Source organism: Scleropages formosus, chromosome 25 (assembly GCF_900964775.1).
Source record: "Scleropages formosus chromosome 25, fSclFor1.1, whole genome shotgun sequence".
NCBI classification, from domain to species: Eukaryota; Metazoa; Chordata; class Actinopteri; order Osteoglossiformes; family Osteoglossidae; genus Scleropages; species Scleropages formosus.
The window spans coordinates 6836402-6863555 of NC_041830.1; the positions used below are offsets into that span (position 1 = coordinate 6836402).

Here is a 27154-nt window from a genome sequence, read left to right on the forward strand (position 1 = left end):
GCTTGGGACAAGCAGTTTCAGACTGTGTGTGTGTGTGTGTGTGTGTGTCTGTGTGACAGAACACAGTTATAGGTGCTGCTCAGTTTCAGTGGGACTTACATGTATTTATTTATTGTATTATCAAAAAAACCCAGATCTTTAACAGTAGAGGACAAGTTTTAAGCTGTAAAACTGGCTTCATGTAGCCAGAGTTTAACACCTGAATTGTCGATGTTCGTCAAATCCACTGGTGTGTGTGTGTATATGGGCACTTACATGTTAAACAGCCTGAAAGGGCAAACAGAGGTGTAACTGAACACTTCAAATCACACACACACATTTTCTGAACCACTTGTCCCAGACAGGGTCACAGGGAACCGGAGCCTAATCCGGCACCTCAGGGCGCAAGGCCGGAGGGGGAGGGGACACACCCAGGACGAGACGCCAATCCGCCGCAAGGCACCCCAAGCGGGACTTGAACCCCAGACCCACCAAAGAGGAGGACCCGGTCTAACCCACTGCGCCACCACACCCCCAGTCACTTCAAATCACCCCGGACTAATAATAATGATATAATATTAATACCATGTGTTTTTCTACATTTAACTATATAATAGGGAAATAAAACGGGGAGGGATGCTCCATACGCAAAATGTAGATGTGGGTTTGTAGAAATGAGAAGGTGTGGTGCCCTAAACTCGGTACATGTCTGTGCAACAGGGGGGGGAAAAAAAAACAGATTAAGTGGATTTAGCTGCCCTCAGATGGCGTCGTGTGCCGGGGGTGTCCTGCGTAGCCTCGGGCCCCGTTCTTCCAGGATAGGCCCCCGACCACTGCGACCCCACACGGCACAAGGGCGCACTGCTATTTACCTCCTACCGTTCGGAGACTTTTTGAACAACATTGCAGATGCAGAACTTGAAAATCAGACGTGTTTAGTGCTGATTTCATAGTCGCTGGAGTGTTTAAAACTGACTGACACTCTTCACTCTACCTGTCAAACAATAGTTTCTATTGCTGCTTTGGACTTACTTTCTTCTTATTATTATTAGTATAAATAATAATAATAATGGTGAATAAAAGGCGTTTTATTATTTGTTTTGGGGTGGGGGAAGGGAGGGGGTGTTGCACGCTCAACGCTGAATGCGACGCGGTCCCTTTAAGACGCACCGGGCTCCGAACACAGATCACTGGCGCACAGATCCGCCCTCCAAACATCCCTGTGTCTGTGTACGTACTTCTCTCTCTCTCTCACACACACACACACACACACACACACAGACGGGGACGAGCTGCGGAGACCCGCACGAAATGCTCGTGCCCGACTCCTCCGTGGCGAGGAGGAACGCGCGAATGTGAACGAAATCGGTCCGAGGAGGAGCGCCGGGGACGAGCCTGTCTCTTTGCCGCGGGGATGCGGGGGGACTGAGCTGAGCAGCGAGTGAGACAACACAGTGGGACTGGATGATCAAGGTGGGTGAGAGAGAGAGAGAGAGCGAGAGAGAGAGAGAGCGGCCCTCCTATTAATCTCACACACCTGCTAGTAGTATCATTATAAGGATGACGGTCATTATAATAACGATGATGATGATGACGATAATGCGTCGCTGTGCTGTGCGGTCCGGTACCGGTCCAGTTTTGCCGCGCGTCTGTCTCGTCCGTCCAGCTCAGACCGTGTGGGGTCTTTTTCCTCGCTGCTGAGCCTCTCGCACCGCCCGCTCCAATCGGGGGGGCAGAGACCCCACAACCTCCTGAAGGACACGGCGCTGCCTTATTTCCCTCTACCTCATTTGTACCATTGTACCGAGTAACACTTGGAATAATAAAATAAATCAGTGAGGGATTTATTACAAATAAATCATGTGGTGTTCAGAGTTCAGGCGGATTCTGGTGGACACCGCGGGGTGGTGTGTTTGTGGATGTTTTTACTACTAGTTTTTGTTTGTTTCTTTGTTTTCCCCTCTCTGGTCTGTGTTGCGACTGCGAGTTCTTCAGCTGCTGCCTGAACAATGAATCCCTGTGTTTCCACGAGCTCCTCATCACTTTTCTCTTCTTATAGAGTCATGCATAGTGCAGTTATTACTTGGGCACCACAAGGTGAATGAGGTAAGTGTGCAGGTGCGAAGGCCCTTTTCGGGGGGCGCTTGGGGACACGGACGCGACACCCGTCCTGCGCTTGTCCCCCGGCCTTCGCGGTACGGGGCGGACGCACGGCGGGCTGCCGTGTCTCATTTACTGCGTTTTTACCGGGATGTGGTACGGCACTGACACCCGAGCCTCAGTCGATGGGCCAGCCTACAGTCCACTCTTTATTATAAGGGCTCGCCGATGTGATCTGGTTGGTCGGCTTGGCTCTACACACTCGCCTGATACGTAACTTCTCATCATTTGCGCCCCCTTGGCTGAGTCATTTCTAATCGAACCCTCGCGTGCTCCGCTGGGGGCTTCGTCCGCGCTCGCCGTCCAGTCCCTTTGGTGAGTCGTTGCGACCCGCATCTGGACAACTAGGTAAGTCGGTGACTCGCACCCAGTCAGCCGGTTGAGTTGTATGGGCTCGGGAAGTCGGTCACTTGTGCGGGTCGCCTGCCGTCGTGTGCGGTCAGCTGACCTCATGTGACCTGCTAGGTGAGTCTTTTTTTGGCAAATGCTCGTGATCAGCTTGGTAAGCGGTCACAGGTGGTCACCTGAGTTGTTCGCAGTTCCACTGGTCAGACAAATGTGGTTGATCCTCCATAGAGCGACTGCCTTCGGACCCAAAGGTCGCAGGTTCGATTTCCACCTCCACCTGCAGTACCCTTGAGCAAGGTACTTACCCTAAATTCCTCCAATAAAATTACCCAGCTGTATAAATGGGTAAATAGATGTAAGTACCGTAATATTGTAAGTCGCTTTGGACAAAAGCATCAGATAAATGTAAATACGGAGTGAAAAACTTGCTTGAGTAAGATTCCGCCAGAGTGCGTCTCTCGTGATTGTGCAAGGGCGAAAAAATGCAAATATTGTGCCCGTATCACGGTTTACCAGCCGTAGGTGTGATGACACTTTCCAGTGGAATGTTCTAGATGGGCTGTTTTGCCTAAAGAGCCCAGATGGCCCTCTCTTTACTCATCTGTGTTTATGGATTTTGCTCTGAGGCGCTCTTCAGGTTGAAACACGTTGGGAACTCATCGTAACCAAGTTAAATGTAGTCTTCCTCTGACTATCTAGCTGTCGTCATCCTGGGGAAACCCAGAGGTTTCATGCCTTGCGCAGCAGAACCTCATCCCTTCTATGACATGTATGCATTGATATTCGGGCCGTTGTGTCACTATAGTTGTTCGGATCTGGTTAAACACACTCTTTCTGCACCCTCTTCTGCTTACTGTTCTCAAAAAGAAGGTGGGGGTTTTTTTTTCTGAGGTTGGTGAACAGTGTTTTGTTATGTCTTTGTGGTGGATTGCGTGATAAGCGTGTGTCTCGGAGGATGTGTGTGTGTGTGTGTGTGTGTGTGTGTGTGAGAGAGAGAGCCCATGCCCTCAGTATATCTGTGCGTGGCTTCATTTCTGGCCCAGGTGTTGACTCGTCTCGGTTTACTCTTCTGCCAGTGGTATTTCCACCCCCCAAATAACGCAGCGTGGCATTATGAACATTACTCCTCACATGGCGCTTTAAACACAAATTTGTGTCTCGAGGTCTCAGTGTTGGTGCCATAGAGTCATAAACCATCGACGTTCTCAAAATCATTATTAGTTGCTCGTTGGTTTTATTCCAGGCAACTTAAAATCTTTTATACACATGCTGCTTTTCCTTGGAGCAGGGCAGGTTGGGGACGTTACGCTGCTGGTGTTACAGCAGGGTTTCTCCTACAGCTTGAACCAGAAGCTTTTTGGGTAGAAGCTCAAGTCGCTACTCAGCCTCGCCTTGGCCTTGCGGTGTCTTGGTATAGAGCTCTTGCCATGCGTCGCTGAGAGCCCAAGCATGCCCTAGGGACTCCCTGCAATAGGTACGGTACTTGCATCCTGGCTTGTCTGCTCACATACCCAATGAGCGGTGACCGAAGAGCCCGTTTCCGAGACGCCTTGCTGTCCCACCACCGGTACTGTGTACTCTGCTAATGAGGCCGGGCCGCTCGCTCTTCGCATTAAATATTTAATTAAAAACATCTAGCGGTTGGATTCATGCTTGTGGATTGTCCCCATCCTTGTCCCTTCTTGTGTCCTAAAGAAAATATCCTGCAGGACACAATCAGTGAACGATTTTTAAATTCCACACTGATAAAGGGCATCAAACCGCCCGTCAGGGTTTGAAATAAATTTGAGCAAGGGAAAATGTGCCAGGTGAGCAGAAGGTAACATTTGTCGTTACGGACCCTCCCGAGATGTGAATTGATGGTGTTTTGCTCTCAAATCCATATCCTTAACAGTACGGTAGCTCCTGTCCAGTAGGTTGCATGCTTTAATTGGGAAGCATATGGAGACCTCCCATGTAGCAAGGAAGAATTCCCACTGCTGAATCCCAAGTTCTCAGTCTGGAGAAAGCATAACATACCGCTTGACTGTTGTATTATGCATCAGGTCTTTATAAAAATAACCGAAGGTGCATTTTTAGCACGATGCGTAATTACTACTATTACTGCTTTTACCGCGTAATTACTACCATTGCTGCTGCTTTCCCTTATTTGTTACCGTAAATGCAGCTCAGTTTTTATATTGATTTAAATCTACATTTATTTATTTAGCAGATGCTTTTCTCCAATGCGACTTCCAATGAACTCTATGTAGTGTTGTTTATGTAGTGATACATTTTCTGCATCCATCGTCACATATGGTGTTAGAGCTTCTGTCTAGATGGTTCAGTCTTAAGTTTCTCTTTATGACTCAAAATGACTTGCAAAACCTGAAAATCCCTTTTGTTTCAGTTTAACACAATGGTCTGATATTAAACCATCAACATAATTTGGTCTGGTACGACCACACCGTCTCCAACACGACTGTTGTCGTTCGAGCTGAAAGCCTTTGATTGTAGCTGTGATAAAAAGTTTGTCTTGCAGTGAAGTGGCCTTGTTCTTACCGAGTCACTGGTGACGTGTGTTTGCCATTCGTCATGCGAGTTCTCCTGTAAAAGCGTGTTCTCTGTCCCATTTCGAGTTCATGTGCGCTGCGCTGTCCTTTTCTCTCTCCGATACAGTGGCGTAAAGATCTTGGAATCTGTCGGGTCTGTGTTTTCTGTGACGCTTCGTACCATTTACCCCAACCCAAAGTAATCCCACAAGCGTAAATGCCTAAATAAATGTAGACGGGTAATCTCACATTTCACATTCGGCCCCTGAAACCTCAAAAGTTCGCCCTTCTTCAGCAGTAGTGCAGGGGGTAATTCTGTCTAGTTCTGCCCAGTGTGTAAACACATATTTCATATTAATCGTATTTCCATGGTTTAGCTTTCATCATGAGCGAAAAACTTATTTTTTTCCCTATCTTTTAATATTGTACTGGCCTGAACTAAGGGGGTGCGGTGGCGCAGTGGGTTGGTCCGCGTCCCTCTCTCCGGTGGGTCTGGGGTTCGAGTCCCGCTTGGGGTGCCTTGCGACGGACTGGCGTCCCGTCCTGGGTGTGTCCCCTCCCCTTCCGGCCTTATGCCCTGTGTTGCCAGGTAGGCTCCGGTTCCTCGTGACCCCATATGGGATGAGCGGTTCAGAAAATGTGTGCGTGTGCGTGTGTGTGTGGTCTGAACTCCGTATCGTGCTTATACACCGATCAGCCAAAACATTAAATCCGCTGACAGGTGAAGTGAATAAGATTGATTATCTGGTTACAATGGCACCTGTCAAGGGGTGGAATATATGAAGCAGCAAGTGAACAGTCAGTTCTTGAATTTCATGTGTTGGAAGCAGGAAAAATGGGCAAGCGTAAGGATCTGAGCGACTTTGACAAGGGCCAAATTGCGAGTATCTCCAAAGTGTGGGGTGTTCCTGGTATGCGGCGGTTAGTACCTACCAAAAGTGGTCCGAGGAAGGACAACCGGTGAACCGGCGACAGGGTCATGGGCGCCCAACGGTCATTGATGTGCTGGAAAAACGGGTCCAAACTTGCAGGACTCTTGTGGAGCCCATGCCTCGACCGGTCAGAGCTGTTTTGGCGGCGCGAGGGGGACCTACGCAATATTAGGCAGGTGGTTTTAATGTTTTGGCTGATCAGTGTGTGTGTTCGCTGTGTTCTGATGGGCTTTTACAGGTCATTGTTTCCAACAGTGAGCTGTGTCAGAAATGTTGATGCCGCCATCTTGTTTTTAAATCTTTATTTTTTTTTTTTTTTTTTTAATTTTTCCTTTAAATTTCCAGTTTGGCATCATTAATCTGTTCGCTGTTGATCAAACCTCTGCCACCGCTATGAAATGAACAAGAAGAAACTAGATGCGTAGAAAAGAGCCCTTTCACATCCTGCTTGCTCAGCCTCACAGCGACAGGCTGAGCGCCGTGAGAACACGTCAGGTACGCAGCAGCACATCTGAGGTAATTTTGAAACGCTGCCCTCTTGTTCAAGTTGCAGTGGCGATGCAAGAGCTGCGATTTTATGTTCTCCGGTGTTTGTAAGCAATCTGAAGCGATTCTAAGGGAGCAGTAATGGTGTGAACGTGGTAATGAGCGCCGGGCCGTACACTGTTAGCAGCAACGCGTCCACGGTCGGACGCTCTCGCTAGTTTCCTAATTCCCCCCAACGCTATGAATGGCTTTGCAGGAAATAACGTGGAACTGTTTGGGCTGGACACTAAAACACAAGATGAATTAAAGTAAGAGAAACTTTAAGGTTTTTTTTATTTTATTTTTTAAAAAACTCTTAAAGTAGCGTGAATACAGTTATCGGTACGTAGAAAACTTCTCAAAACGATGCTACTGAAATTCCGGGTGTTGAACGGCAGTTTTTTCCCCCCTTTTTGGTCAATATTTTAGTGTTTAGAAGTAACTAATATGAAGGCTGATCTTGATTTGATTGTGGTTTATTCATAAATGGAATGCCTGACTTTCTTGTAGTTGATGTCAAGCTAGCGACAGATTGTGTCTCTCCCGCCTGGTACGGATTACAGCTCTCTCTGTGGGTCGAGTGGGACTTTTTGCTCTGGATTTGGGTACGAATAACATTCCCTTTAATTCCCCGCTAAGTGGTTTGCAGGCTGCCGGCGCCGGCCGACTCTCATTCTTCCCCACCCGCTCGCCGTGACCGTCCCGTGGCCGTCACCGTCAGTCAGCCCCGTCTTCCCGCCGGCGCGATAAAGCCAGCGCCTCTTTGACAAACGCCCAAGGAGACGGAGACTGTCAGGAATTGCTGGCGGAACTGAAGCTTCGCGTTCTTCAGACTGACCGCGTGTCCATGGACTGTGAAGCGTTGGGAGGCGAACCACATGTTCCCTCATGGTTGTCCTTGTTAACAAACGCTTTTGTCAAGTAGACGAAAGCAAGTGACGGACAAAAGGCTCGAGTCCTCATTAAACATGAATTTGACATTGAAAACCCGAACGGATGGACACGAAACCGGGCAGAGTAGGACTGTCAGGCTTTCTTCTCTGTAACCACGGAGCGGAAAGGTCTGTCTCATTCCTTTTTTTCCCCCCCTAGGAAGCCTTTCAGCTTCCTACTTACATTTACTCATTTAGCAGATGCTTTTTATCCAAGGTGACTTACAGGGCTAGATACACTTCCTGCACTCACTCATCTATACGCCAGAGCAAAGTAACACTCTCACGAATAAATGGGCAATGCAGAGTCGCCCTTTCACCTGAAACACGTGTCTTTGGGCTGTGGGAGGAAACCAGAGCAGCCAGAGGAAACTCATGCGAACTCAACACAAACTGAACAAATTGAACCCACATCCTCTGGCACCACTGAGGCACTGAGACATGTTGCTTTTTGCTTCAACACCATTGTTTATGTTTTATCAGGCCAGTCACACACTGTTTAGATGGGTAACTCAGACCATACCATTATCTAGCAGGAAGTAGAATGCCAGCTAGTCTTCATGGGGACAGAATTCGAGTCAGTAGCAGAGGTTGTGGTAGAAGACCTTCATTGTTCTACGTTTACATGTATTCATTTAGCAAATGCTTTTCTCCAAAGCGATTACATCTCATAGAAAATACAATGTGTTTGTTACATTAACAGAAAGAGACACTTAGATGCAGACGTGTGATTCTTAAGTACAGTTAGTTTCTTTCCACCATATGAGCCAATGTACGTCACATGAGTAGCTGCATAAAACTTTATCAGAATACTGACAATTCCAGATCACCTTCCTAGAATTTTTCTTTTTTTTTTTTTTTTGAGATTCATGTAAACATTTTCGTTACATTGCAGGGTTAGCTACGTTAAGGTTTATCCGGGCATGATCTTTAAGTTATAGTGCATGAATATTTACACCTTACGTGAACTTCAGAGATCATGGGCAAAGTGAGTCTGGAAGAGGTGAGTTTTAAGACCCTTTTAAATGTGGACAGAGATTCAGCAGTTTCTGAGTGAGAGGGGGAGGTCGTTCCACCGCAACGGAGCCAAAACGTCCCGTGCACGAAAGGTAATCACAAAGGTTCTCGGTTCTCATGGAATTCACAACAGGTGTGCAGTAGCTGTGGTTCGAAACTGTGGGGACTGGAGAAGCTGGTCATACCTGGAATCAATCTGCTCTGTTGAAGATAGTGTCAGCTGAGCTGTTTGGGCTGGCTGTTGAATGAGTACCTCCTACAGGCCTGTTGACTGTCTGCAACTTTCTGGTTGACAACAGGGAGAGGTGCGTTGTTTCTTCAGTCTCAGCTTTCTTGTGAGATGCACTGCGACTTGTGGACTAAAAAAGTGCAACCAATAGGAGGGTGAATCGGATGAGTGGTGACCGGGATCCTTCTGCTTCATGGGACACACAGAGGTTTTGGGGTAACGTACAGTAACCAGTTTGGTTTGGGAAAATGGGTACAGAGTCAACCAACAGGTGTTGGGGTCTTTGAGATCATCTGTCATTCTGATCAGTTTGGAGAATGTAGATCCGGACTTGGCATATCCCATGCTTCATTTCTACAGAGGGATGAAGGTGCAGTGTGTCAACCCCCTTTTCGATCTTACCTGGAACCATAAGGAGGTTTGAGGACTCATTATTTGTGAAAGGCGTGTTTAGGACATAATATCAAACCCATGGTGCCCTTGGAACCCATAGCTCTTTAGTTAAGCAAGACCTGATGTATCTGGTTTCTGTGGATCATGATATTTACTCTGACGTGTTGGGCTTCTTTGAAATTCAATGTGTGTGATTGATGTAGATCCTCCGCACATTTATGTAATGGAAATCTGATATATTGTTAACAGATTTTGGATATAGACTATCGGGTCAGCATGACTTATTTGCGACATGTCCATTTACTCTGTGGAGCGGATTTGAGGAGAAGAACGCCTCATTAGAAATTAATGTGACTCAGAATTGATGTCACTTTCTTAAACCACCCGTCCCAATGAAGGAAGTAAAACTGCTGTACTGTGGCTTAGATCAGCATTTTTCTTCTCGTTGTCACTGTGTCTCTTCCCGTTCCCATGGTTTAGACTTACCTTCGGAGGACGGAAATGGGTTGTGGCTGAATATTGGCTGATGGGTGTGATTTCCAAAGGCAGCGCAAAATCTGTGCAAACGAAAGAGAGGAGTAAGTAGCTTCCATGCTGAAGGCTGTCAGACTGCGAAAAGCCACATCATCACGTGCGATAACTACCGTATGTTCAGTCGGAAGTTGCTGCGATCAAACCGTAAATGTCGTACTCGACGTGCGCTTTGATGAAATTCGCAGCGCAAAGAAAGAAGGGCTGGGATACTGGTTACTTATTTGTTATGTGGTTTCTTATATGTAATGCACTCCAAATTAGTGGCGTGATCTGCAATCAGTTACAGCTCTCTGCCTTGTAGACATTGTTTCTCATTGAACAGTCAATGCAGTTATTTTTACATGGCCTCCAGTAATGAAGTTGCACCGTCTTGCCAACATACTTCGCTCTCCAACACCTCCAGGAACTCGCACATCCTCCTCTCCCAAGATTAGCTCGGCGAAGGCCCTCCAGCATGTTTGTTTCCCTGCTGAATAAATGGGAGAGTTCTTTCACAGCATATTTTGAAACTGCTTGTTTTCTCACGTTTTTTTACCCATCTGTTTTATGCAGAGGAAAAGTCTTCAATTCCATTTATATGAAGGATTTTACTGTGGTGTCTTAATTTATTTCTCGGTAGGAGGCAATATCTGTTTCGTTAAAGGCTCACCCTGCAGATTTTTCTTTCTTTATTTGCTTACCAACCAGCCAGTTTGTTTCTCTGCCCAGGCAGTTACTCACTTCTGTCTCCCTGTCAAAGCACGAGACCCACGCATTTACGTTTTGTTTAGCAGACGCTTTTCTCCAAAGTGACTTCCAATGAACTCTATGTAGTGTTATCAGCCCACACAACTTATTCACCACGGCGACTTACACTGCTAGGTACAGTACTTACACTGGGTCACTCATCCATACATCAGTGGAACACACTCTCTTTGTGAACAGCATGCCTTTGGAGTGTGGGAGGAAACCAGAGCTCCCGAAGACGTACACTGCTCGATACACTACTTAGAATGGGTCACTCATCCATATGTCAGTGGAACACACTCTCTCTCTCTGTCACTCACACACTAACATGTTTTTCAAAGTCTCACCTCTTCATGTTATTCCTTTTAGTATAATAACTATGAGCCAGGTGAAAACAGTTTTAATGTCGTTCGGCTGTGTCGCTTGTACGCACCAAGGATACATTATATTATCATGCATAATGCTCGTGTCCTCAGCACACCCCAGTCTGCTCTCTTCACAGTTTCTTTTTTCACCAATGTGGCTTTTTTTTTGACTTGGGAAAGTCCTGTCGCTGTTTCTCCGTCGCAGTTTCTCCGTCTGCCACGACCACTCCTCCCAGGTGCTCGGCTCCAAATTGAAGGTGTCCAACGGCCCGGTGCTGTCCGCCGAGGTGGTGGTCAGAGCTACAGGCGCCTTGCTAGTAGAAACTAACGCTAGAAGAGTTACATTAAACAGCCATTCTCGGTACGCGTCAGCGTTACAGTTACCGAAAGACGTTTTTTTTAGTACTCTGTAGCCCTTTCGTTACTATCGATGGTAGAAGATTAAACCCCAAGTGAGCTGCTAGACATGTGATATAAGAAACATTTTCTCACGCAACTCTCTTCGTCAAACAGAGCCATTTCGGGGGCGACGCTTCACAAAAAGACAAACGGTCGTCTCCGTATCCCTCATTGGCATCTTGATGTCCATCCACCTCGACTTCGCAAGAGCTTCAGGTGTTGGAATGGAGCTGCAGACACGGGAGACGGGGACCCGCATCTCTGCCAGCGTTATGTCGGCACCTGAGCTCTCGCTGAAGAAACTCAGCCGAAGCACTAAAGCGAGCTCTTCTTGTGCGCTTCCAAACAAAATGTGGGTTTCGTTCATTTTTGTGTCTGGGGTGGGCGCACATTAAGGGCTCATCTCCATTCCCATGCTGCGGGGTGTGTGCTGTACGTCCAGGAAGTGTTTCTTTTCGGCATGGCTGACATCAAGGAGAGCGTGAAGATCTCCTGTGTTCGGGAAGCCTTTTATTTCTCAAGGGAAAAATAGCAGACCAGCACTGCCAGAGCGGGGCCTCGTTTCAGGATCATCGGCTTCGTACGGCTGTGTTTCCGTTGTCGGCGTGATGTTTCGGGTCGGTTCTTCAGACGTGGACCGGAAGACACTGACCCACACCGACCGTTGTCTTGGCTATTTTTTGTTGCTACGTCCTTTAATAGTCATGGCGGGAGCAGCAATTAAACACTAATTATCCCCACACTTCCTTCTGTTGGGCATAAAACCAGATGAGCCTCGCGCTTGACATTAACTTCTCGCATAATGGGCAGCTGTCCTATTTGATTGCCCGTCATCGCGCGACAAATTTAATTGGCTCTTTTTAATATTTATAAGGAGCTCTGGTGCCACAGAAGCCCCCCACCGTCCCGACACCCATCTCCGAGCACCAGGTGATTGTGCTCTGTGTTTACGGCCCCTGACACCTCATTGCCCACGTGCCGGTGGAGGTAATGCAGGGAAGCGTAAGGGTTTATCTGGATGAGTCAGGCCCTTGGGTTCAGTGCTCTCCGGTGTCCCTGTCATTTCTGCTCACTTCTTTCTTAAAAATGTAGCCTTTTTTTTTCTGCGTCCCAGAATGTGATCGACGGCGACCGTCCTTTATTCCGCCAGCTCTTGCTGCGTGCGGTCCCAGGCTCGAGTGCGGAAATGAGGTTACGGGGAATGGCTTCCGAAGTGACTTGCGGAGCTGTCCAAGAGGCGCACGAGGAAACGAGGGCGCAGCTGAGTACGCCAGCGTAGTACACGTGGTGTTTGTCCTCAAGAGTAGGAAAAGGGTGAGAATTAAAAACCCAGATAATCACTCGTACCTTCCTAGCTATTCTGTGTTAGATAAATGACAAGATGGGTACTTTGGGAGGATTAGTTGATGACATTTATTTATTTAACACATGCTTTTCTCTAAAGCAGCTTCCAATGAACTCTGTGTAGTGTTATCAGCCCACACACCTTATTCACCGTGGTGACTTACACTGCTGGATACACTACTTACACTGGGTCACTCATCCATACATCAGTGGAACACACACACACTCTCTCTCTCTCTCTCTCTGTCACTCACGCAATATGGGGGAACCTGAACAGCATGTCTTTGGAGTGTGGGAGGAAACCAGAGCACATGCAGACTCCGCACAGACTGAGCGGGGATCGAACCCATGTTCAGCTAGTCGCTGTGCCACCGTGCTGCCCGAGCTTGATCGCAATGATGCCACCCTTGACTGGGGGTGAAATATCAACAGAGAGCATGTCTAGTTGGACAGTTGCTTAATAAATTATTTAACATGTTTTTTGCCATTTAGATAACCGCCGGTAATGTGCTCCTTGAAAACCAATCTTGACACACAGAAAATGTCAAAATAAGCATGTATAGTCGGTGGCGGGTAAGTGCTTGGTGTTGGGAGCTGGAGGCCCCTGCCTCCCTGGGCCCTGTCCAGCGGCCGATGAGTGTGAGGAGCAGGTGCGCCGCAGGGTCAGTCGCTGCAGGCCTTGCCAGTGGCTTTTAGTTACACCGCCTGGCCGCAGATGCCGAGGCCGTCCGTTGAGTGAGAACGTTCACCCGGCCCCAGGCTGCTCCATCGCACCACTTGACCCACAGTGTATTGCTACTTCTGGGAGCGGGAAATGGAGATGGTTGGAACAGCCATGCTTTCCTCTGCATGCCACAAACCACAAAGTGTTTCCCTCCGTTGCGGTCTGGATTCGGCAAGTATGTTAACACGGCCAAGAATCACATCCGCCTAACAACTCGGGGCCGGGCGGTTTCGCGGAAACTCTTTTCACACTTTTCACGTGTTTTCAATGCTGAAGTGTGAGCGTTCCTCTCGTGGGAAGGCGAAAGCTGTAAACGGTGGTTAGTACATGCTGTCGGTGTGCTCCCTGCACAGGCCTCCCCCACGCCACCCGGTGGTGGAATGGAGCAGTCATGAATGGCGACGCCCGCCCCAGCAGCCCAGACCTCTCCTCCTGCCCGCTGCCTGACTGGAAGGAGTTCTGCGAGCTGCATGCCCGCGCCTCCGCCTCCGACTTCGCCGACAAGTTCCGCCGCTTCGTGAGCGAGAATCCCAGCTACGACGCGCCGGGTGCCGACACGTCCTTCTCGCAGCACTTTGCGCAGCACTTCTTGGAGTGTTTCGCTGCCGAGCTGAGCCGGCCCCGCACTCCTGGCTCGCCCGGGGGCCCCCGCTACAGCATCGTGCCCTTCGCGGGGCTCCAGAGCTGCCCGCTGCACTACGGCCACGACCTGTACCTGCGGCGCAGAGACGCCGGCGCCTCCAGCGAGTCGCTTGACAGCATGGACAGCGGGCCCGGCAGCCGCAGTCCTCGTGCCCGGCCGACCCCCCAGCACAAAACGCCGACGCTGGGCCAGTCACGCAGCACCGAAGACGTGTCGGCGGGACACACCAAGGCCCGATTCAAGAAGGGCTTTTCCCTGCGTAACATGAGCCTGTGTGTGGTGGACGGCGTGAAGGAGATCTGGCACCGGCGGTCCTCTCCTGAGCCCGAGGGCGGCCGGCGTGCAAATGGTGACGCCGGCGATAAGTGGAGCCAGCGCCTGCGGCTCTCCAGGGCCTCCCATGCCCGCCGTGCGGAGCAGATGGACATCCAAAGGGAGGGCGCCTTGCGCTACATGGTGGCCGATGACACCAGCTGCATGGGCAGCTCGCAGTGGCAGAAGTGCCGGCTGCTGCTCCGGAAGGCGCCGCAGAGTGTTGAAGGAGAGCGCTTCCTGCTCGAGTTCTACGTCCCACCCAAGGTAGGTCCTGGGCGCATGCTACCAGAGTAAACTGAGGAATCTAAACTGCTCTTAGTGAGTGACTGTGTAGCTGAAGGTGGCGCTCGTGCTCGCTGGTGTCCTGTTCAGGATGCACACCGCAGTGCGACTTGTCCTTCCTCCCTCATGATCATCATCAGCTGGACACACACTTACTGACAGTCCATATGGACACGTGGAGGTATACAGGTGCTCCTCAACTTATGACAGGAGTCCATTCCTATGACTTTTGTTCTAAGTTGCAAACCCCTTTATAATGTGTAATATAAATCTAAGGATATATAAACCTAGATCAATGTTACATTGTGTAATAGGGCTTCATTATAGTTTTTCCCTCTAATTTCACCCATTTGTGTCAAAGTAATAATAATATAGATACAGTACAGTATTGTAACGACCCGCATTACTGCGAGTTTCGGTGAGAAACGGGTCTAATGTTAATAGTTGGATTATGGGTAAAATGTGAAATGTAAGTGTTCAACCACTGGGTGCACTTCGAGGGAAAATAATGGGGTGACGGTGTTTCCCGGTGAGAAACGGAGAAAGTCCGGGGGCGGTAAGCAGGCCGGAAAGGCTGGCGTGAGGTGCGGGTCGTTGAGGAAAAGGGGTCCTTGGACCGAGAGCGTTATTTGCCCGTGTGCTGATGTTCCAATAAAACGTTTGTTATGATCACTGCCTGTGCATCCTCCGCACCAAGAGTGCCGTGCGCCACAATATTATAGTTATGTTTTTATGCTGTGCTATTATTTTCATTTTCACTTCTAAATTTTTCTTCTGCTTTTTCTTTTCTGCCCCACCAGAACTCACATTTTCACCAGTGTTTCTATTAAAAAACTGGGATGGGAATCTCCACATTCTGTACACAATATAGCATTTTACATTTACATTTGTTCATTTTGCGGATACTTTTCTCCAAAGCGACGTAAATGTCAGAGAAAAATACAATGAGTAAATAAAAACACAGTTGCTGGTAGGCACTGAGTCAATAAAAAAAATATGGTGCCTTGCACCAGGGAGGCTGTACAGCAGATAGAGCGGACGATGTTAGACGTTACGACCAAACGGTGGGGCTCAGAAATAATGTGATGAAGTTACGAGACAGCCGACGTAAGTCCACGTTGCGGCGAGTCGCATGCGCCATAAGTCGAGGGCTGCCTGTAATAGGTTTTGCGCATGTGAAGACGAGTGAGGGGACAAGGCAGGTCACTGGTATCAAGCAGCGGTGCTGAGAAGTAGAAACGCGCTTTCCCGTGGTGCCAGTGGTCTCGGGTCCAGCTGGAAGCAGCAGAACCCCCTGGCCGGTAGCACCTCATGATCTGGGGGACACCTGAGCCCCACGGCATTTGGAAAGGCCATTAACATGGCTCTGTCCCCACTGACCTTCACTGAGGGCATGTTGTGTGCGTGTCCGTTCAGTGACTCCTGATGACGGGCTAAATGTGTAGGGAGAAAACGCATATTGGTACTGAAATAGTATATCGGGGTTGTGTTAATTCTATAACTTTGAGATCGTAAGTGTTGAACAATGGATAAACCTTCGCGCAGCTACTTGTGTGATGTAAATGTTTAAAAAAAAAAAAAAAAAAAATTACTAGAAAGGTGATCAGGAATCGTCGATTTTTGTTTTATGCAGCTACTCGTGTGATGAACATTGGTTCATATGGTGAAAAGAAACAAACTAACTGTACATAAGAATCACACGTCTGCATCTAGGTGTCTTTCTCTTAATGTAACAAACACATTGTATTTTCTATGAGATGTATGTCGCTTTGGAGAAAAGTGCTAAACTGCTAAATGAATACATGTAAATGTATAGTGACTGCAGAGTAAAAGTACAGGAATACTGCACTGCACAGGTCTGTTTTCTCTGGGAAAGTTTCCCAACAAACTCGGCCTTGTTTCAGTTTTTAAGCACTGCGATGTCACTCTGAGACTGAGAGCACTGGAAACTAAACTAAATATCGGAGGGTGAATTGATGGGATGTTGTGATGATGCTGCAGTTCAGTCTGGGAACGAGTGTGTGTGTGTGTGTGTGTGTGTGTGTGTGTGTGTGTGTGTGTGTGTGTGTGTGTATGTACACTGGCCAAGATGACTGAGTTGATGAGACACACAATGTTGGAAAGACCAACCCTTCCACCCCGTTTCCCCAACACTGGTACCCCAGTGCACTTCGCAAAGTCTGTTTCAGTTTGGGTGATCTGGATGAGGCCGTTTTTATTCTATCATTTTTTTTATTTTTTGGTCTCTCTGTGTTCCTCACTTAATTCAGGAATTTATTGTATTTTTTGCTCCCAGTTCATTAATATGAAATTTTGTTTCTTGTTCTGCCCGCAGCGGCCTTTCTGCCTCTCCAGGTATCTCCCTCCTCCGGTGTTATTTCTGACAGGCTGGATTACTGCAGCTGTCCTCACTTGTGCGTATCCGTGTTATGAAGTGGTGCGATCTTGAGCTGGATTAGACGCCGATAGAGAAATGGCAGCGTTGTCGAAAGGACGTGCAGAAGTCTCATCTTCTCTACGATCTGTACTTGATGTATGCCTTGGGTTCCGCTTGGGGAGCCTCTGCATTCCGGAAGCGCTCCAACTCAACCTGAGGGCTCTGGGTTTGTCACTGGCTATAGAAACCTTTATAAATCGGTAATTCCTTTTTTATGGCTGCAAAAAGAGTGAAATTGGCTAAATGAATTAACCGCTCGCATCCCTGTTCCGCCGTCCTCGGTACAGTCCTCCGATTCCTGCCCGCTCGCTGTGTGGTGGAGGAGAGGTGTGCGGAATACATGGCAAAGCATGGCCACCAACAGTGATGTAAAATATTTTCCACAGGAGGAAAGAGTTTCAAAATGTAGTTTCAGTCATCAAATAACGCAGCTCTCACCTACACCGTGGGCTTAAATAATATGAGGAATCCTGTGCTCAGAATAATAACCTTTCAGTGCTTTTTTTTTTCCCCCACATTTATTCACTTAGCAGGCGCTTTTCTCCAAAGCGACTTCCAATGAGCTCTATGTAGTGTCATGAGCCCACACACCTTATTCACCAGGGTGACTTACACTGGGTCACTCATCCATACATGAGTGGAACACACTCTCTCTGTCACTCACACACTATGGGGAACCTGAACAGCATGTCTTTGGATTGTGGGAGGAAACCAGAGCACCTGGTGGAAACCCACACAGACACGGGGAGAACATGCAAACTCCACACAGTTTATTTGCTAAGGCTCTTAACATGGATTTATACACAAGTCATGGGCTTCTGGTTGAGCCAAAATCTATATAGATCGAGTGTGGTTATTATCAATGGCACCTTTACACGAATTTGGGAAAGGTTCCTGGGACCGGTCACTGCTGGTCACTTCCATGGGCCTGGACTCCTGTGTGGTCCCTGTTTATGTGGTTTCAACATCTTCGAACCCATGTTTGCGAGGGTCTTCGCTCTCTCAGAACGGGAACGCTGGCAACTTAGTTTTTTGGTGCTGCTAAGCAGGGCTGTGGAGTCGGTACACAAAACCTTGGACTCCAACTCCAGTGACCCAATAATTGCTTCTGACTACACAGCCATGCTTCTAGGAAAACGGTGTGAGGCTGTGTTTGTACTGACAATCTCCGCATGGTCTCTTTGGGGCAATTGCCTCTAAGCCTTCTGTTCTACCTCGAGATTCACGGCGCAGCTCGGCACCATATCGTGGCGAGAACATCTTTGCGCTTCTCATGCTCCGTGCTATCTAAAGCATGCGGTGTGAATCCTCACGTCGCCCCTGTCTGTTACTGTCTGTCCCCCCGCAGTCCTCAAAGCCCAAGGTGAGCGTCCCCCTCTCGGCCATCGTGGAGGTGCGCACCACCATGCCGCTGGAGATGCCAGACAAGGACAACACTTTTGTTCTCAAGGTACAGCCCCATTCCAGCAGACTCACTGGGGTTCGCTCGCAACCCTCGTGTGTGTGCGTGCGCATGTGTGCGCGCGTGTGTTTATATAACACAAAATGAAAATTACATCATCAATGTGACACATTTCAAAATGTATTAGAGAATATATGCGACATACTTATATGCTTGACGTCATGTTTTTATCTCAACACCTATATCAGAATGGAACTATCTCGATGAGCAGTTACAGCAGGACTCCTCTTAGCCTTTGAGCCTTTAGTCTTAAGCTGCAAGTCGGTGTCTTTAAGAGGACCGTACCCCACTGTAAGGCACATGAGCGGGGCATCGATTTGCTTGATTTTTGCAGCACTTTGTAGACGTGGACCAACGGCAGGCTTTCCGGGACTCGTGGAGTCAAGGCAGGGAGGCAACAAGACTCGGTGCGTGCGTCAGACTTGTCCGAATACATTAATCCTGAGCCGCTGGGGCCGCGTGTAGCGCTCGCCGAGCCCCAGAAATGAATGACCTATCTAGCGGAAAGCAGGGCTCCCGCTGTCTCTGGCTGTTCTCCCATTGCTCTTCTACTTTCAGTGCCTTTTATTCCAGTAAGCCTCTTACCGATGCAAACTCCGGGAGGCTCTGCTGCACGCGTAGCTACGGCAGACAGGACCCCCAGCCAAGAAAATGGGGAGATGGAGAGAAGTGCGGAGAAAAGGGGGATGGACACTTGGCGCTTGCATGGCGCGTACCATTTGGACAGTACGGTCGCTTCCCTTGGCGTTCGTTCAGGAACTGCAGCATGAGTTTTTGTTCATAGTGAACGATGATCAGCTTAGAAAGATCCAGCAGAAACAGAAACAAGGCTGAACGTCCACATACACACGTTGTTATGTGGCCAGCGTGTGCTCAGCGGCACCTGCAAGTTATGAAGTTCATGCCCGTTTCTACCTTTTTTCCCAGGTGGAAAACGGTGAAGAATACATCTTGGAGACCATTGACTCGCTTCAGAAACATTCTTGGGTGGCAGATATTCAGGACTGCATCGACCCTGGGTAAAGAGCTTAGTTAACGCTGGCTGCCGAAGGAAAAATTGGCATTCGCCCTGATGTCCTTTGCGAAAATGTAATTAGCAAGTGTGGACACCGCTCTATGGATTGAGGCTGTTTGAAAACACACAGAAAGTCCCGAAGAAAGAAGAAAATGCACTTTTTTTTTTTCTGTAGATGCGCACACATAGTGGGACACAATGATTTGACTAATAACTACTAAATTACTAAAATTTACTAATAATGGGGCAGCTGGTAGCATAGTGGTTAGCGCTACTGCCTCTCATCCCAAAGGTTGCAGGTTTGACTCTCACCTCCAGCAGTTGTACCCTTGAGCAAGGTACTTGCCCTAAATTGCTCCAGTAAAATTACCCAGGTGTATAAATGTCTAAATTGTAACTAGCTTAATGTTGTAAGTTGCTTTGGAGAAAAGTGTCAGCTAAATGAATAAATGTAAATATAATTAGTGATCTTAACTGTGTATTGTAGCAATTACTATATTTCAGCTGCCAGGTTCTTGTTCATCAGTTTATTTCCTCTGCCTGCTTTTGTGTGTGTGTGTGCGTGTGCGTGTATGTGCGTGTGTGTGTGCGTGCGCATGTGTACCAGGGACAGTGGAGACGACATTGAGCTGGCATCCTGTCCACACGGTCAGCCACACCGCGAGTTCCCTATGGTGTCCTCCTGCAGCTGTGAGCTGCTCTCTGAAGGTGAGTGCCGAAGCACCGAGACCCCAAAGGCACAGGCCTCACAGAGCTCATCCTCACTGCCAGCTGCTCCTTTACGCTTCACCAGCACCTCTATAAGATGCATCACCTGCATAGTCCTTCCTCTTTGGCTAAAGAAGACCTCGTTGGATTCAACGGACCAATGAAATCATGGAAGCTGATGTGAAGGTGGGACTTATAGGAGGGGCTAATAGTTGGTCCGGTCCCCCTCCCAGGTGTGCACCGGGCCCCCGAGCGCCCTTGTGCAGCGGCGGCCGATCACCACGGTGCCCCTGCTGCCCGCTGCTTACAGTCGTCTTTCTCTGAGCACCCGTCGCACATCCCACTGGAGCGCTTCCTGCAGATGACTGAGGGGGCGGGACCAGCTTCAGGTAGGACGCAGACCCTGGGGTCCGTCCCCTTCACCATGGTGCTTACACAAGGATTACGGTCATTCAAGCACATCGATCTTCTTTCTTGACAGTGAGCTTCCGAAGGCGTCATGCTGTATGTTTGCTTTTCACGCAGCGCTTGCGGTTCTGTGTCTGGCGTGATGTGAAATCCACGCGTGCGACTGGACTTTGAGTACGAGTACTGCAGTCAAAGTGCTGTCATCAATGGCACAAAAACAGGAGAACTCGAGCTTGTGGGTGAAGTGTCTTAACCAATACTCCACGGAGCTAATCATGAGAGAGCATTGACTTAATGGCTCGGGGTTAGCGAACTGATGACTGATGAAGTCGATAAACAGGTAGGGAGATTGATGTCGGATCCGAGGGGCCGGAGCTGAGAATCGTGGGAACGGGAAGAATGCGAAGAGCGCGGCTCTTGGTTATTCCGCACGCGTTGAGGGGTATTGATCCGAACGGCCCCTGCTTTCATCCGGCAGGTCAGGGCGAGGGAACGCCAGCGGCGGAAGCTGATGCCAGCCTGACGAGATACCCGTGGTTCCACGGGACGCTGTCGCGCGTGCGAGCTGCCCAGCTGGTCCTGACGGGTGGAGCGCGCAGCCACGGCCTCTTTGTGATCCGGCAAAGCGAGACGCGCCCCGGGGAGTACGTGCTCACGTTCAACTTCCAGGGCAAAGCCAAGGTGAGAGCCCAGAGGTGTGGAATGTGCCCGTAAGCCAACATCGGCATGCCTCGTTGAACAGGGTGCGCTTTCTTTGTACCGGAGGAACTGGGAAAGTGGGACCTAGAGTTGATCTATAATGACACCTGTGCAGTGATCCGAGTGTAAGGCGATCTCCGCACCGCCGCTGGGCTCCGGCCGGAAAGTTCAGAATTCCTCCTGCCTCCGGTGTCGGTCTCGGCATCCGGTGGCTTCTCTCCAAGCCCACGCATGGCCGCATCTAAGTGGCCGTCTCCATTTATGTTTCGCCCCCCTGTGGAGGCAAAAATATATCGTGGAGTGCACTATAGATCCGGCCTCACACGCAGTGTGCGTTGAAACCAGCAATCACCATAGGAAAAAGGCGGTAAATCATAAAGTAAAGGCTGTAAGTCAGAATAAATCTTTCTATAATGTAACACTTGAGCACACATCCTCAGAATAAATCGTGTATAAAATCATCATGTATCCTATATAAAAAAAAGTTTATTTACTGGTTTAGCAGCGCAATTGACGTTAATTCGTGTTTTCAGCCTTTAAGCACTTTTATTGTTCAGCAATAACAAGTACGGTTCCTTCATTGCTGTGCCCCCTGCTGTCTCTTGCTGCACATCCTGTCCCCTGCAGCACCTGCGGCTGTCAGTGAATGACAACGGCCAGTGTCACGTGCACCACCTGTGGTTCCAGACGGTTTCAGACATGCTGCGGCACTTCCACGCTCACCCCATCCCCCTGGAGTCCGGAGGCTCTGCCGACATCACGCTGCGCTGCTATGTCCAGGCCCAGCGCAGCCCCTCTGGTACGTGAAGATGGAATAATAACCCATAACTATCGGCATCAAATGTAATAGGCTCTTTTCTCATGGTTGAACCGAAGGAAAATCCATAATAATAATTTGATTTATCATGTCAAAGCAATTCATTGGGCTGAGCGTGACACGCTTTCTGGAAAATCGTTGAACCGAAAAAGGGAAGCATACAGGAACAAACCCTAAAAAGGCAGCTCTCGATTTATTACGAAATAGGAAGACGTTTAATAATGACAGCGGCTGCCGAAAAGCAGTTCCAATAAGACACGTAGGCGTCGTCATACTGGGACGGTAATAAAGATCATTTCCCAGGGGGCCAGTGGGCCAGGACGGCTCAAGGTTACCTGTCGGCTCCATGGTCAGGTTAACGCTGCCTCCCGTGTGCTCGGTGCGCAGGGACACAGACTCGCTGTGGCTGAAATGGCGAGATGAGGTACGAGGAGCCCCTTCAGTCGTAAAAACACATGGTACTGGACAAACCACACTAAAATATTTCAGTTGTGCACAATTTAACATATTAAATATATTAATTGACTAGGTCTTTTTTAATTCCTTTTTTTCGGTTTTTTCCCCATGTACACTTAATTATATTATATATAATATATTATTATATTATATTACTCTTATGTCTGTTTTGGCACGTTAATGTCAGTCACAGGTGGCGCAAACTGTTCTCAAGTGAGCGTGTGTTTCTAGGAAACGGTGCATTCCGCTAGCGATAACGTCATCGCCTTACGTCACCCAAAAACCTTTACTGGACATGGTGTACTCCTTAATACAGTACATGAGGTATTCATAAAAAAAATGCACGCTGTAGTTTCTGTGCAATACATGCATGTGAGTCTCATCTGTGTCTCAGAGTTTGATCCATCGCTCCATACTCGATTATTGCTGGCCCAATGTCGGGTCGCAGTGCTTGGGAGCCTGTCCCAGAAGCATGGGGGGACACGACCAGTGCTGGACAGTCACACGCTCATTTTTCACACACGTACACTAAGGGCAATATAGAGTCAATTCACGTGAAACACATCTTTGGACTGTGGGAGGAAACCGGAGCACTCCAAGGGAGCATGCACATTCCATATGGGCTGAGCAGGATTCAGTTAGTCTCGCATCCAAACCTGGAGCTTATGTGCTATGCTACTGTGCCACCCCATCTCAGCATGTAATCTGGCATAATATTGCTGATGTCTCAGGTACCACAGCAAAGAAGCTTTATTTGCTTTTAAATTGTATATTTGGGTGAAATGCTCAGAAAAACCCACTAAAAACCCGAAACAGTCCAATAGGAAACCCGCCCCCCCCAACCCCCCGGTTTTAAAGAATGTAGTGTTAACGGATCAGATGAAGTTAACCTGCAACCGTCCTCGACCCCACGACCCTGGTGTGCCAGTCAGGGATTGGCTCTTGGGTGCTTTCTAATGAACGTTGCTTCCAGCGGTTCTGGACGATCGCGTTTGCTTGCAGTCCAACGGAAGTTGCCTGTGTTGAAACAACATACTGCCAGTGCTCACCTCCCTAAATCGGCAGCAGCTGTGTGACCAGGTGTGAACGGATGAGGTGTTTCACAATCCATCGCCGACATTGAGACATTCGCCATGGCAACGGTTCTCCTTGAGCTCCTGGGTAAAGCTGGTGCCAAGCGATCTAGTGGTTGTTGCAGGACCACTTGCACCGCCCCACAACTCACTCTGCTTGGCTCCTCTTTTCGTACCTTTAGCAACGCTGCATGTAGCCGGATCATCTCCACCTCGTACACTCTGAAATCACTCAGCGTTCTGAGAGACAAAATTGCTTTGATGCTTAAATGCTGAGGATTTTCCCTTAAATAACAGAAAAATTATATTAACAAAAAAATTAAATTTCAAAAAGGAAAAGGTTTGTTTAAAGTGCACGCGGAGAATGCTTGATTCTTATCTGTTGTCCCTGTTAATTTTTCAGTCAGAGGTTCTTAACCTTTTGTAGGCCATGGACGATTTTACTGAAAGCTAAGCTCTGCCTACAAAAAAATGTCCATCAATAAATTCGGAGAAAATATTGGACTCAAATTATTGCACTGGAACTTGTCATGGATAGTATCAGAATAGTAATATTTTAACTTCTGTTTAGTTAGTGTGAGTTTCGAAGGCAACCTGGGCATCACGGACCTCCTGAAGCCCATCCGCGGACCCCCATGGGGTCGACGACCCTCCCCCGCAGTTAATGGTGTGGCCTCATTAGGATGTTGTGCGGGACTCTGAATGTTTCCGCAGCAAAACCCAGCCGCTCTTTCTTTGTCTCCATCCTGTCACGTTTCAGTGTGTGTTGCTGTATGTCCAACTCGCTGCTCCCGTGTTGCTTTGCAGAGCCTGGAGCGGCTCACGCCCCGGTTGCCCCTAGAGAACCCGGGTGTCAGAGCGAGCCCCGCCATTCTCCGCCTGCAGACCCGGCCCATTCCTCCAGTCCTCCCTCCTCACCCACAGCCCCGCCCCCCCTCTCCCGGACTGAGCCGGCGGGGGCCGGAGGGCTGCGGAGCCGTAGCAACAGTTCGGAGCGCTTGCTGGAGCCCCCCAGTGGGTCCGCGGAGGACTACCACGAAAGTGACTCGACGAGGAGAGCGAGAGCCGTGGAGAACCAGTACTCCTTCTACTGAGGTGCTCTCCTGGCCCGTTGTGGCCGACAGGTGACGTAGGAGTAGCCCTCACTGACGCAGTCCAAAAAAATCAAACTTTTTCCTTTTTTTTTTTTATCATCTGTAACAACACATATCAACTTCTGAAGGTGATTTCCCCTCATGGTTTACCAAGGAATCTTTGGGTGTCATTGCTGTACGGCAGTCATAAATTCTGAATTTAGCATCCATCTGGTCTCCTACGGAAAGATCAGACTTCGAGATTGAAAGATCGAAAGTTCAGAGTTTACAGGAGAAGACGGCGGTTCAGTGGTGTCACATGGCATTCATCCACTCGGCCTTTGACGTTTTCCGTTCTGACTGATGGATCGAATACAATCGAAAGGCTGTTTCATGACTTTAATGAATTCTGTAGTGGATTCTGCTGTTTCTCCAATGCTGCACACAGTTGACTGCGGACAGTCCTCCACTCCTTTGTTTTCTCCTGTGAAGAGACCTGTAGCACACCGGGCTAGAGAGAACATCAACATTGCCTTCTGATAACACACTTTTACTGTTTACTCAGACCTTGATACGTTTCAGCCAGCATCTTATAAAGCAGTTTTCCAAATCGTCAGTCAAAAAAAAAAAAAAAAACCCAAACAAAAAATCCATAAATGTGCTCTGGTGCTCAGTTGCTTTTTTTTTCCTGAGCTACTCTATTAAATCAGGAGGTAACAAATAACCTGCCCACAACTTACCGTTTGAAACGTGTTCTAGAGAGAGGGATTATAAAATCAAGCATAGCGGTGTGGTTTCTAATAGCAGTAACTGGTGCTGTCCCTCTCGAGGAAAGCGACGCCAAGGTATGGACTGCAGAGATGTTTCAGGAGACCGATTTTCTTCCCTGTCTGATTCAGGACCTGCTGCTGAGCCAGTTCTTTGTGAATCGGCCGGTTAGAAGACATATGGTGAGAAAACGTAATTTACTTACAAACACTGGTTTGAACCATAGATATACATGTCAGTCATATGTGTCTCAGCAGCATGAATGTATGTGTCATATCTATGGTTGTGGCCTTGCAATAAATAAAATTTGGCACTGTATTTTTTCTATAGAGGCATACTGCTCCTCTCCCATTTACTTTCAAAATTGTAATTCAGCTGTTCGGAAATGGCCTATAATTAATGGAAGAAACACAAGAATAAATTGACGATAAATAGGTGGAAATAATACATTTCAAGAGCACAACTGTCAACCGCTGCAGTCTCCCCTAACCCACGGTGACGAAGGGAACATGTGAAACTTGTGGGTTCCGAGACGGTGTTTTTCTGGGAAATTTGCACTTCGTATCCTCTTGAAATTTCGTGCTAAACTCCAACGAGAAGCAGAAGATGAATTGGAATTGAGAGGACAACACAGCTACCTCACAATTCCTAGTTGGAGGTCACTTCTGCACTCCAGATGTCCACTGTAGCCAATGCAGCATTATCGAGAAATGAAATGTAGCTTTTTGTATCGCCATACTGTGTTGGGGCTTTGGGAGAGAAAAGGGTCTAGTACTGTACATGTGCCAATTTTGAACATTCTAGTATATTTTCAAATAGCCTATTTCTTAGCCGTTGTGTGTCGTCTTCTCGCTGCAATTTTCATTTATGATCATTTCATAAATCCTACAAAGTATATCCTTTGAACTAAAACCCCTCTCAAGAATCTAGTCTGTATGCACAAAGGAGAAAAGGTTGTGGATAACATTTTTTAGCCTTATTAAATTGCCTCCCTTTTCCATTCAGGTGTTATTTTGTTTACTTTTTTTATTGCTGAACTAATTTTTGTTGTCTGGCTAAGTTTTGATGAGTGTGTGTACTTTTGTACAAAGTGATGTTAAGCTGACATCTTTATATTTATGTGAAATAAAAATCGGGGAACAATGTGGTCGTGTTCCTTGTTACAGAAATGCTTAAGGATACGAGTTGTTAATTCAGAGTCTTTGTAACACTTTTACGTTTTAGTGCCACCTGGCAAACACAGACACAAGTAGCGTCGAGTCTCACTGAAAAAGCCCAGAACAGAAGGCAGCCTTAGCCATTGTAAGAGCGACAACTCTTTAAAAATTGGATTCAGCATCAATCTAAAAATTGCAAGGCAGAATAAAATGTGGGCTGTAAAAGTAATTTTAAACAATTCTTGGAAACATTTTCCCGGAAAGAGATTTAGTATTATACAGTTCATTTAATTTGCTTCACCATTAATAGTCTTATAGCTAGAGATTTTTAAATTGACATATATACACACGTTCTCATGCACACTCAAAAAACAGGCATTTATGCTAAAGCATCAAACCAACAAGGAAAAAAATACCACTTTAACTTTTATTTTCTTTGCACTGCTGGATTGGGTTAGTTTATCACTCAAATATACTGCTATAAATTACAATACAGCAGTTTTGTGACAAAATGACAATGATTCAACATCTGTAATTTCCAGTGTATCAGTACATGACGTTGAAAGTTTTACTTTACTGAATCCTTGTTCAAGTGATGCTTTTGTCCAAAGCAACTTAAATTTGGCTGTACAAGCAAGTTAAATCTGTTCAAGTCTGATTATTATTAATATTTTCATATATTCTAACTCAGGAAATAACAGAA

The 27154-nt window shown here is 47.8% G+C and overlaps 1 protein-coding gene across 2 annotated transcripts; it reads left to right on the forward strand.

Annotated features, from left to right (window-relative positions):
* The first annotated feature begins 1232 nt into the window (after positions 1-1232).
* Positions 1233-24638, forward strand: LOC108928101 (SH2B adapter protein 2-like). 2 transcript variants are annotated; one of them, XM_029249312.1, is made up of 9 exons: positions 1233-1452; positions 13492-14360; positions 18164-18265; positions 19205-19296; positions 19900-20000; positions 20234-20389; positions 20887-21089; positions 21735-21906; positions 24261-24638. In XM_029249312.1, exons 2-9 carry the CDS (start codon positions 13530-13532, stop codon positions 24545-24547), a joined length of 1944 nt encoding a protein of 647 aa, XP_029105145.1. In that variant the 5' UTR covers positions 1233-1452; positions 13492-13529; the 3' UTR covers positions 24548-24638. The 2 variants fall into 2 exon arrangements, with proteins under 2 accessions (XP_029105145.1, XP_029105146.1); XM_029249313.1 differs by having other exon boundaries at positions 19906-20000.
* The last annotated feature ends 2516 nt before the right edge of the window (positions 24639-27154 follow it).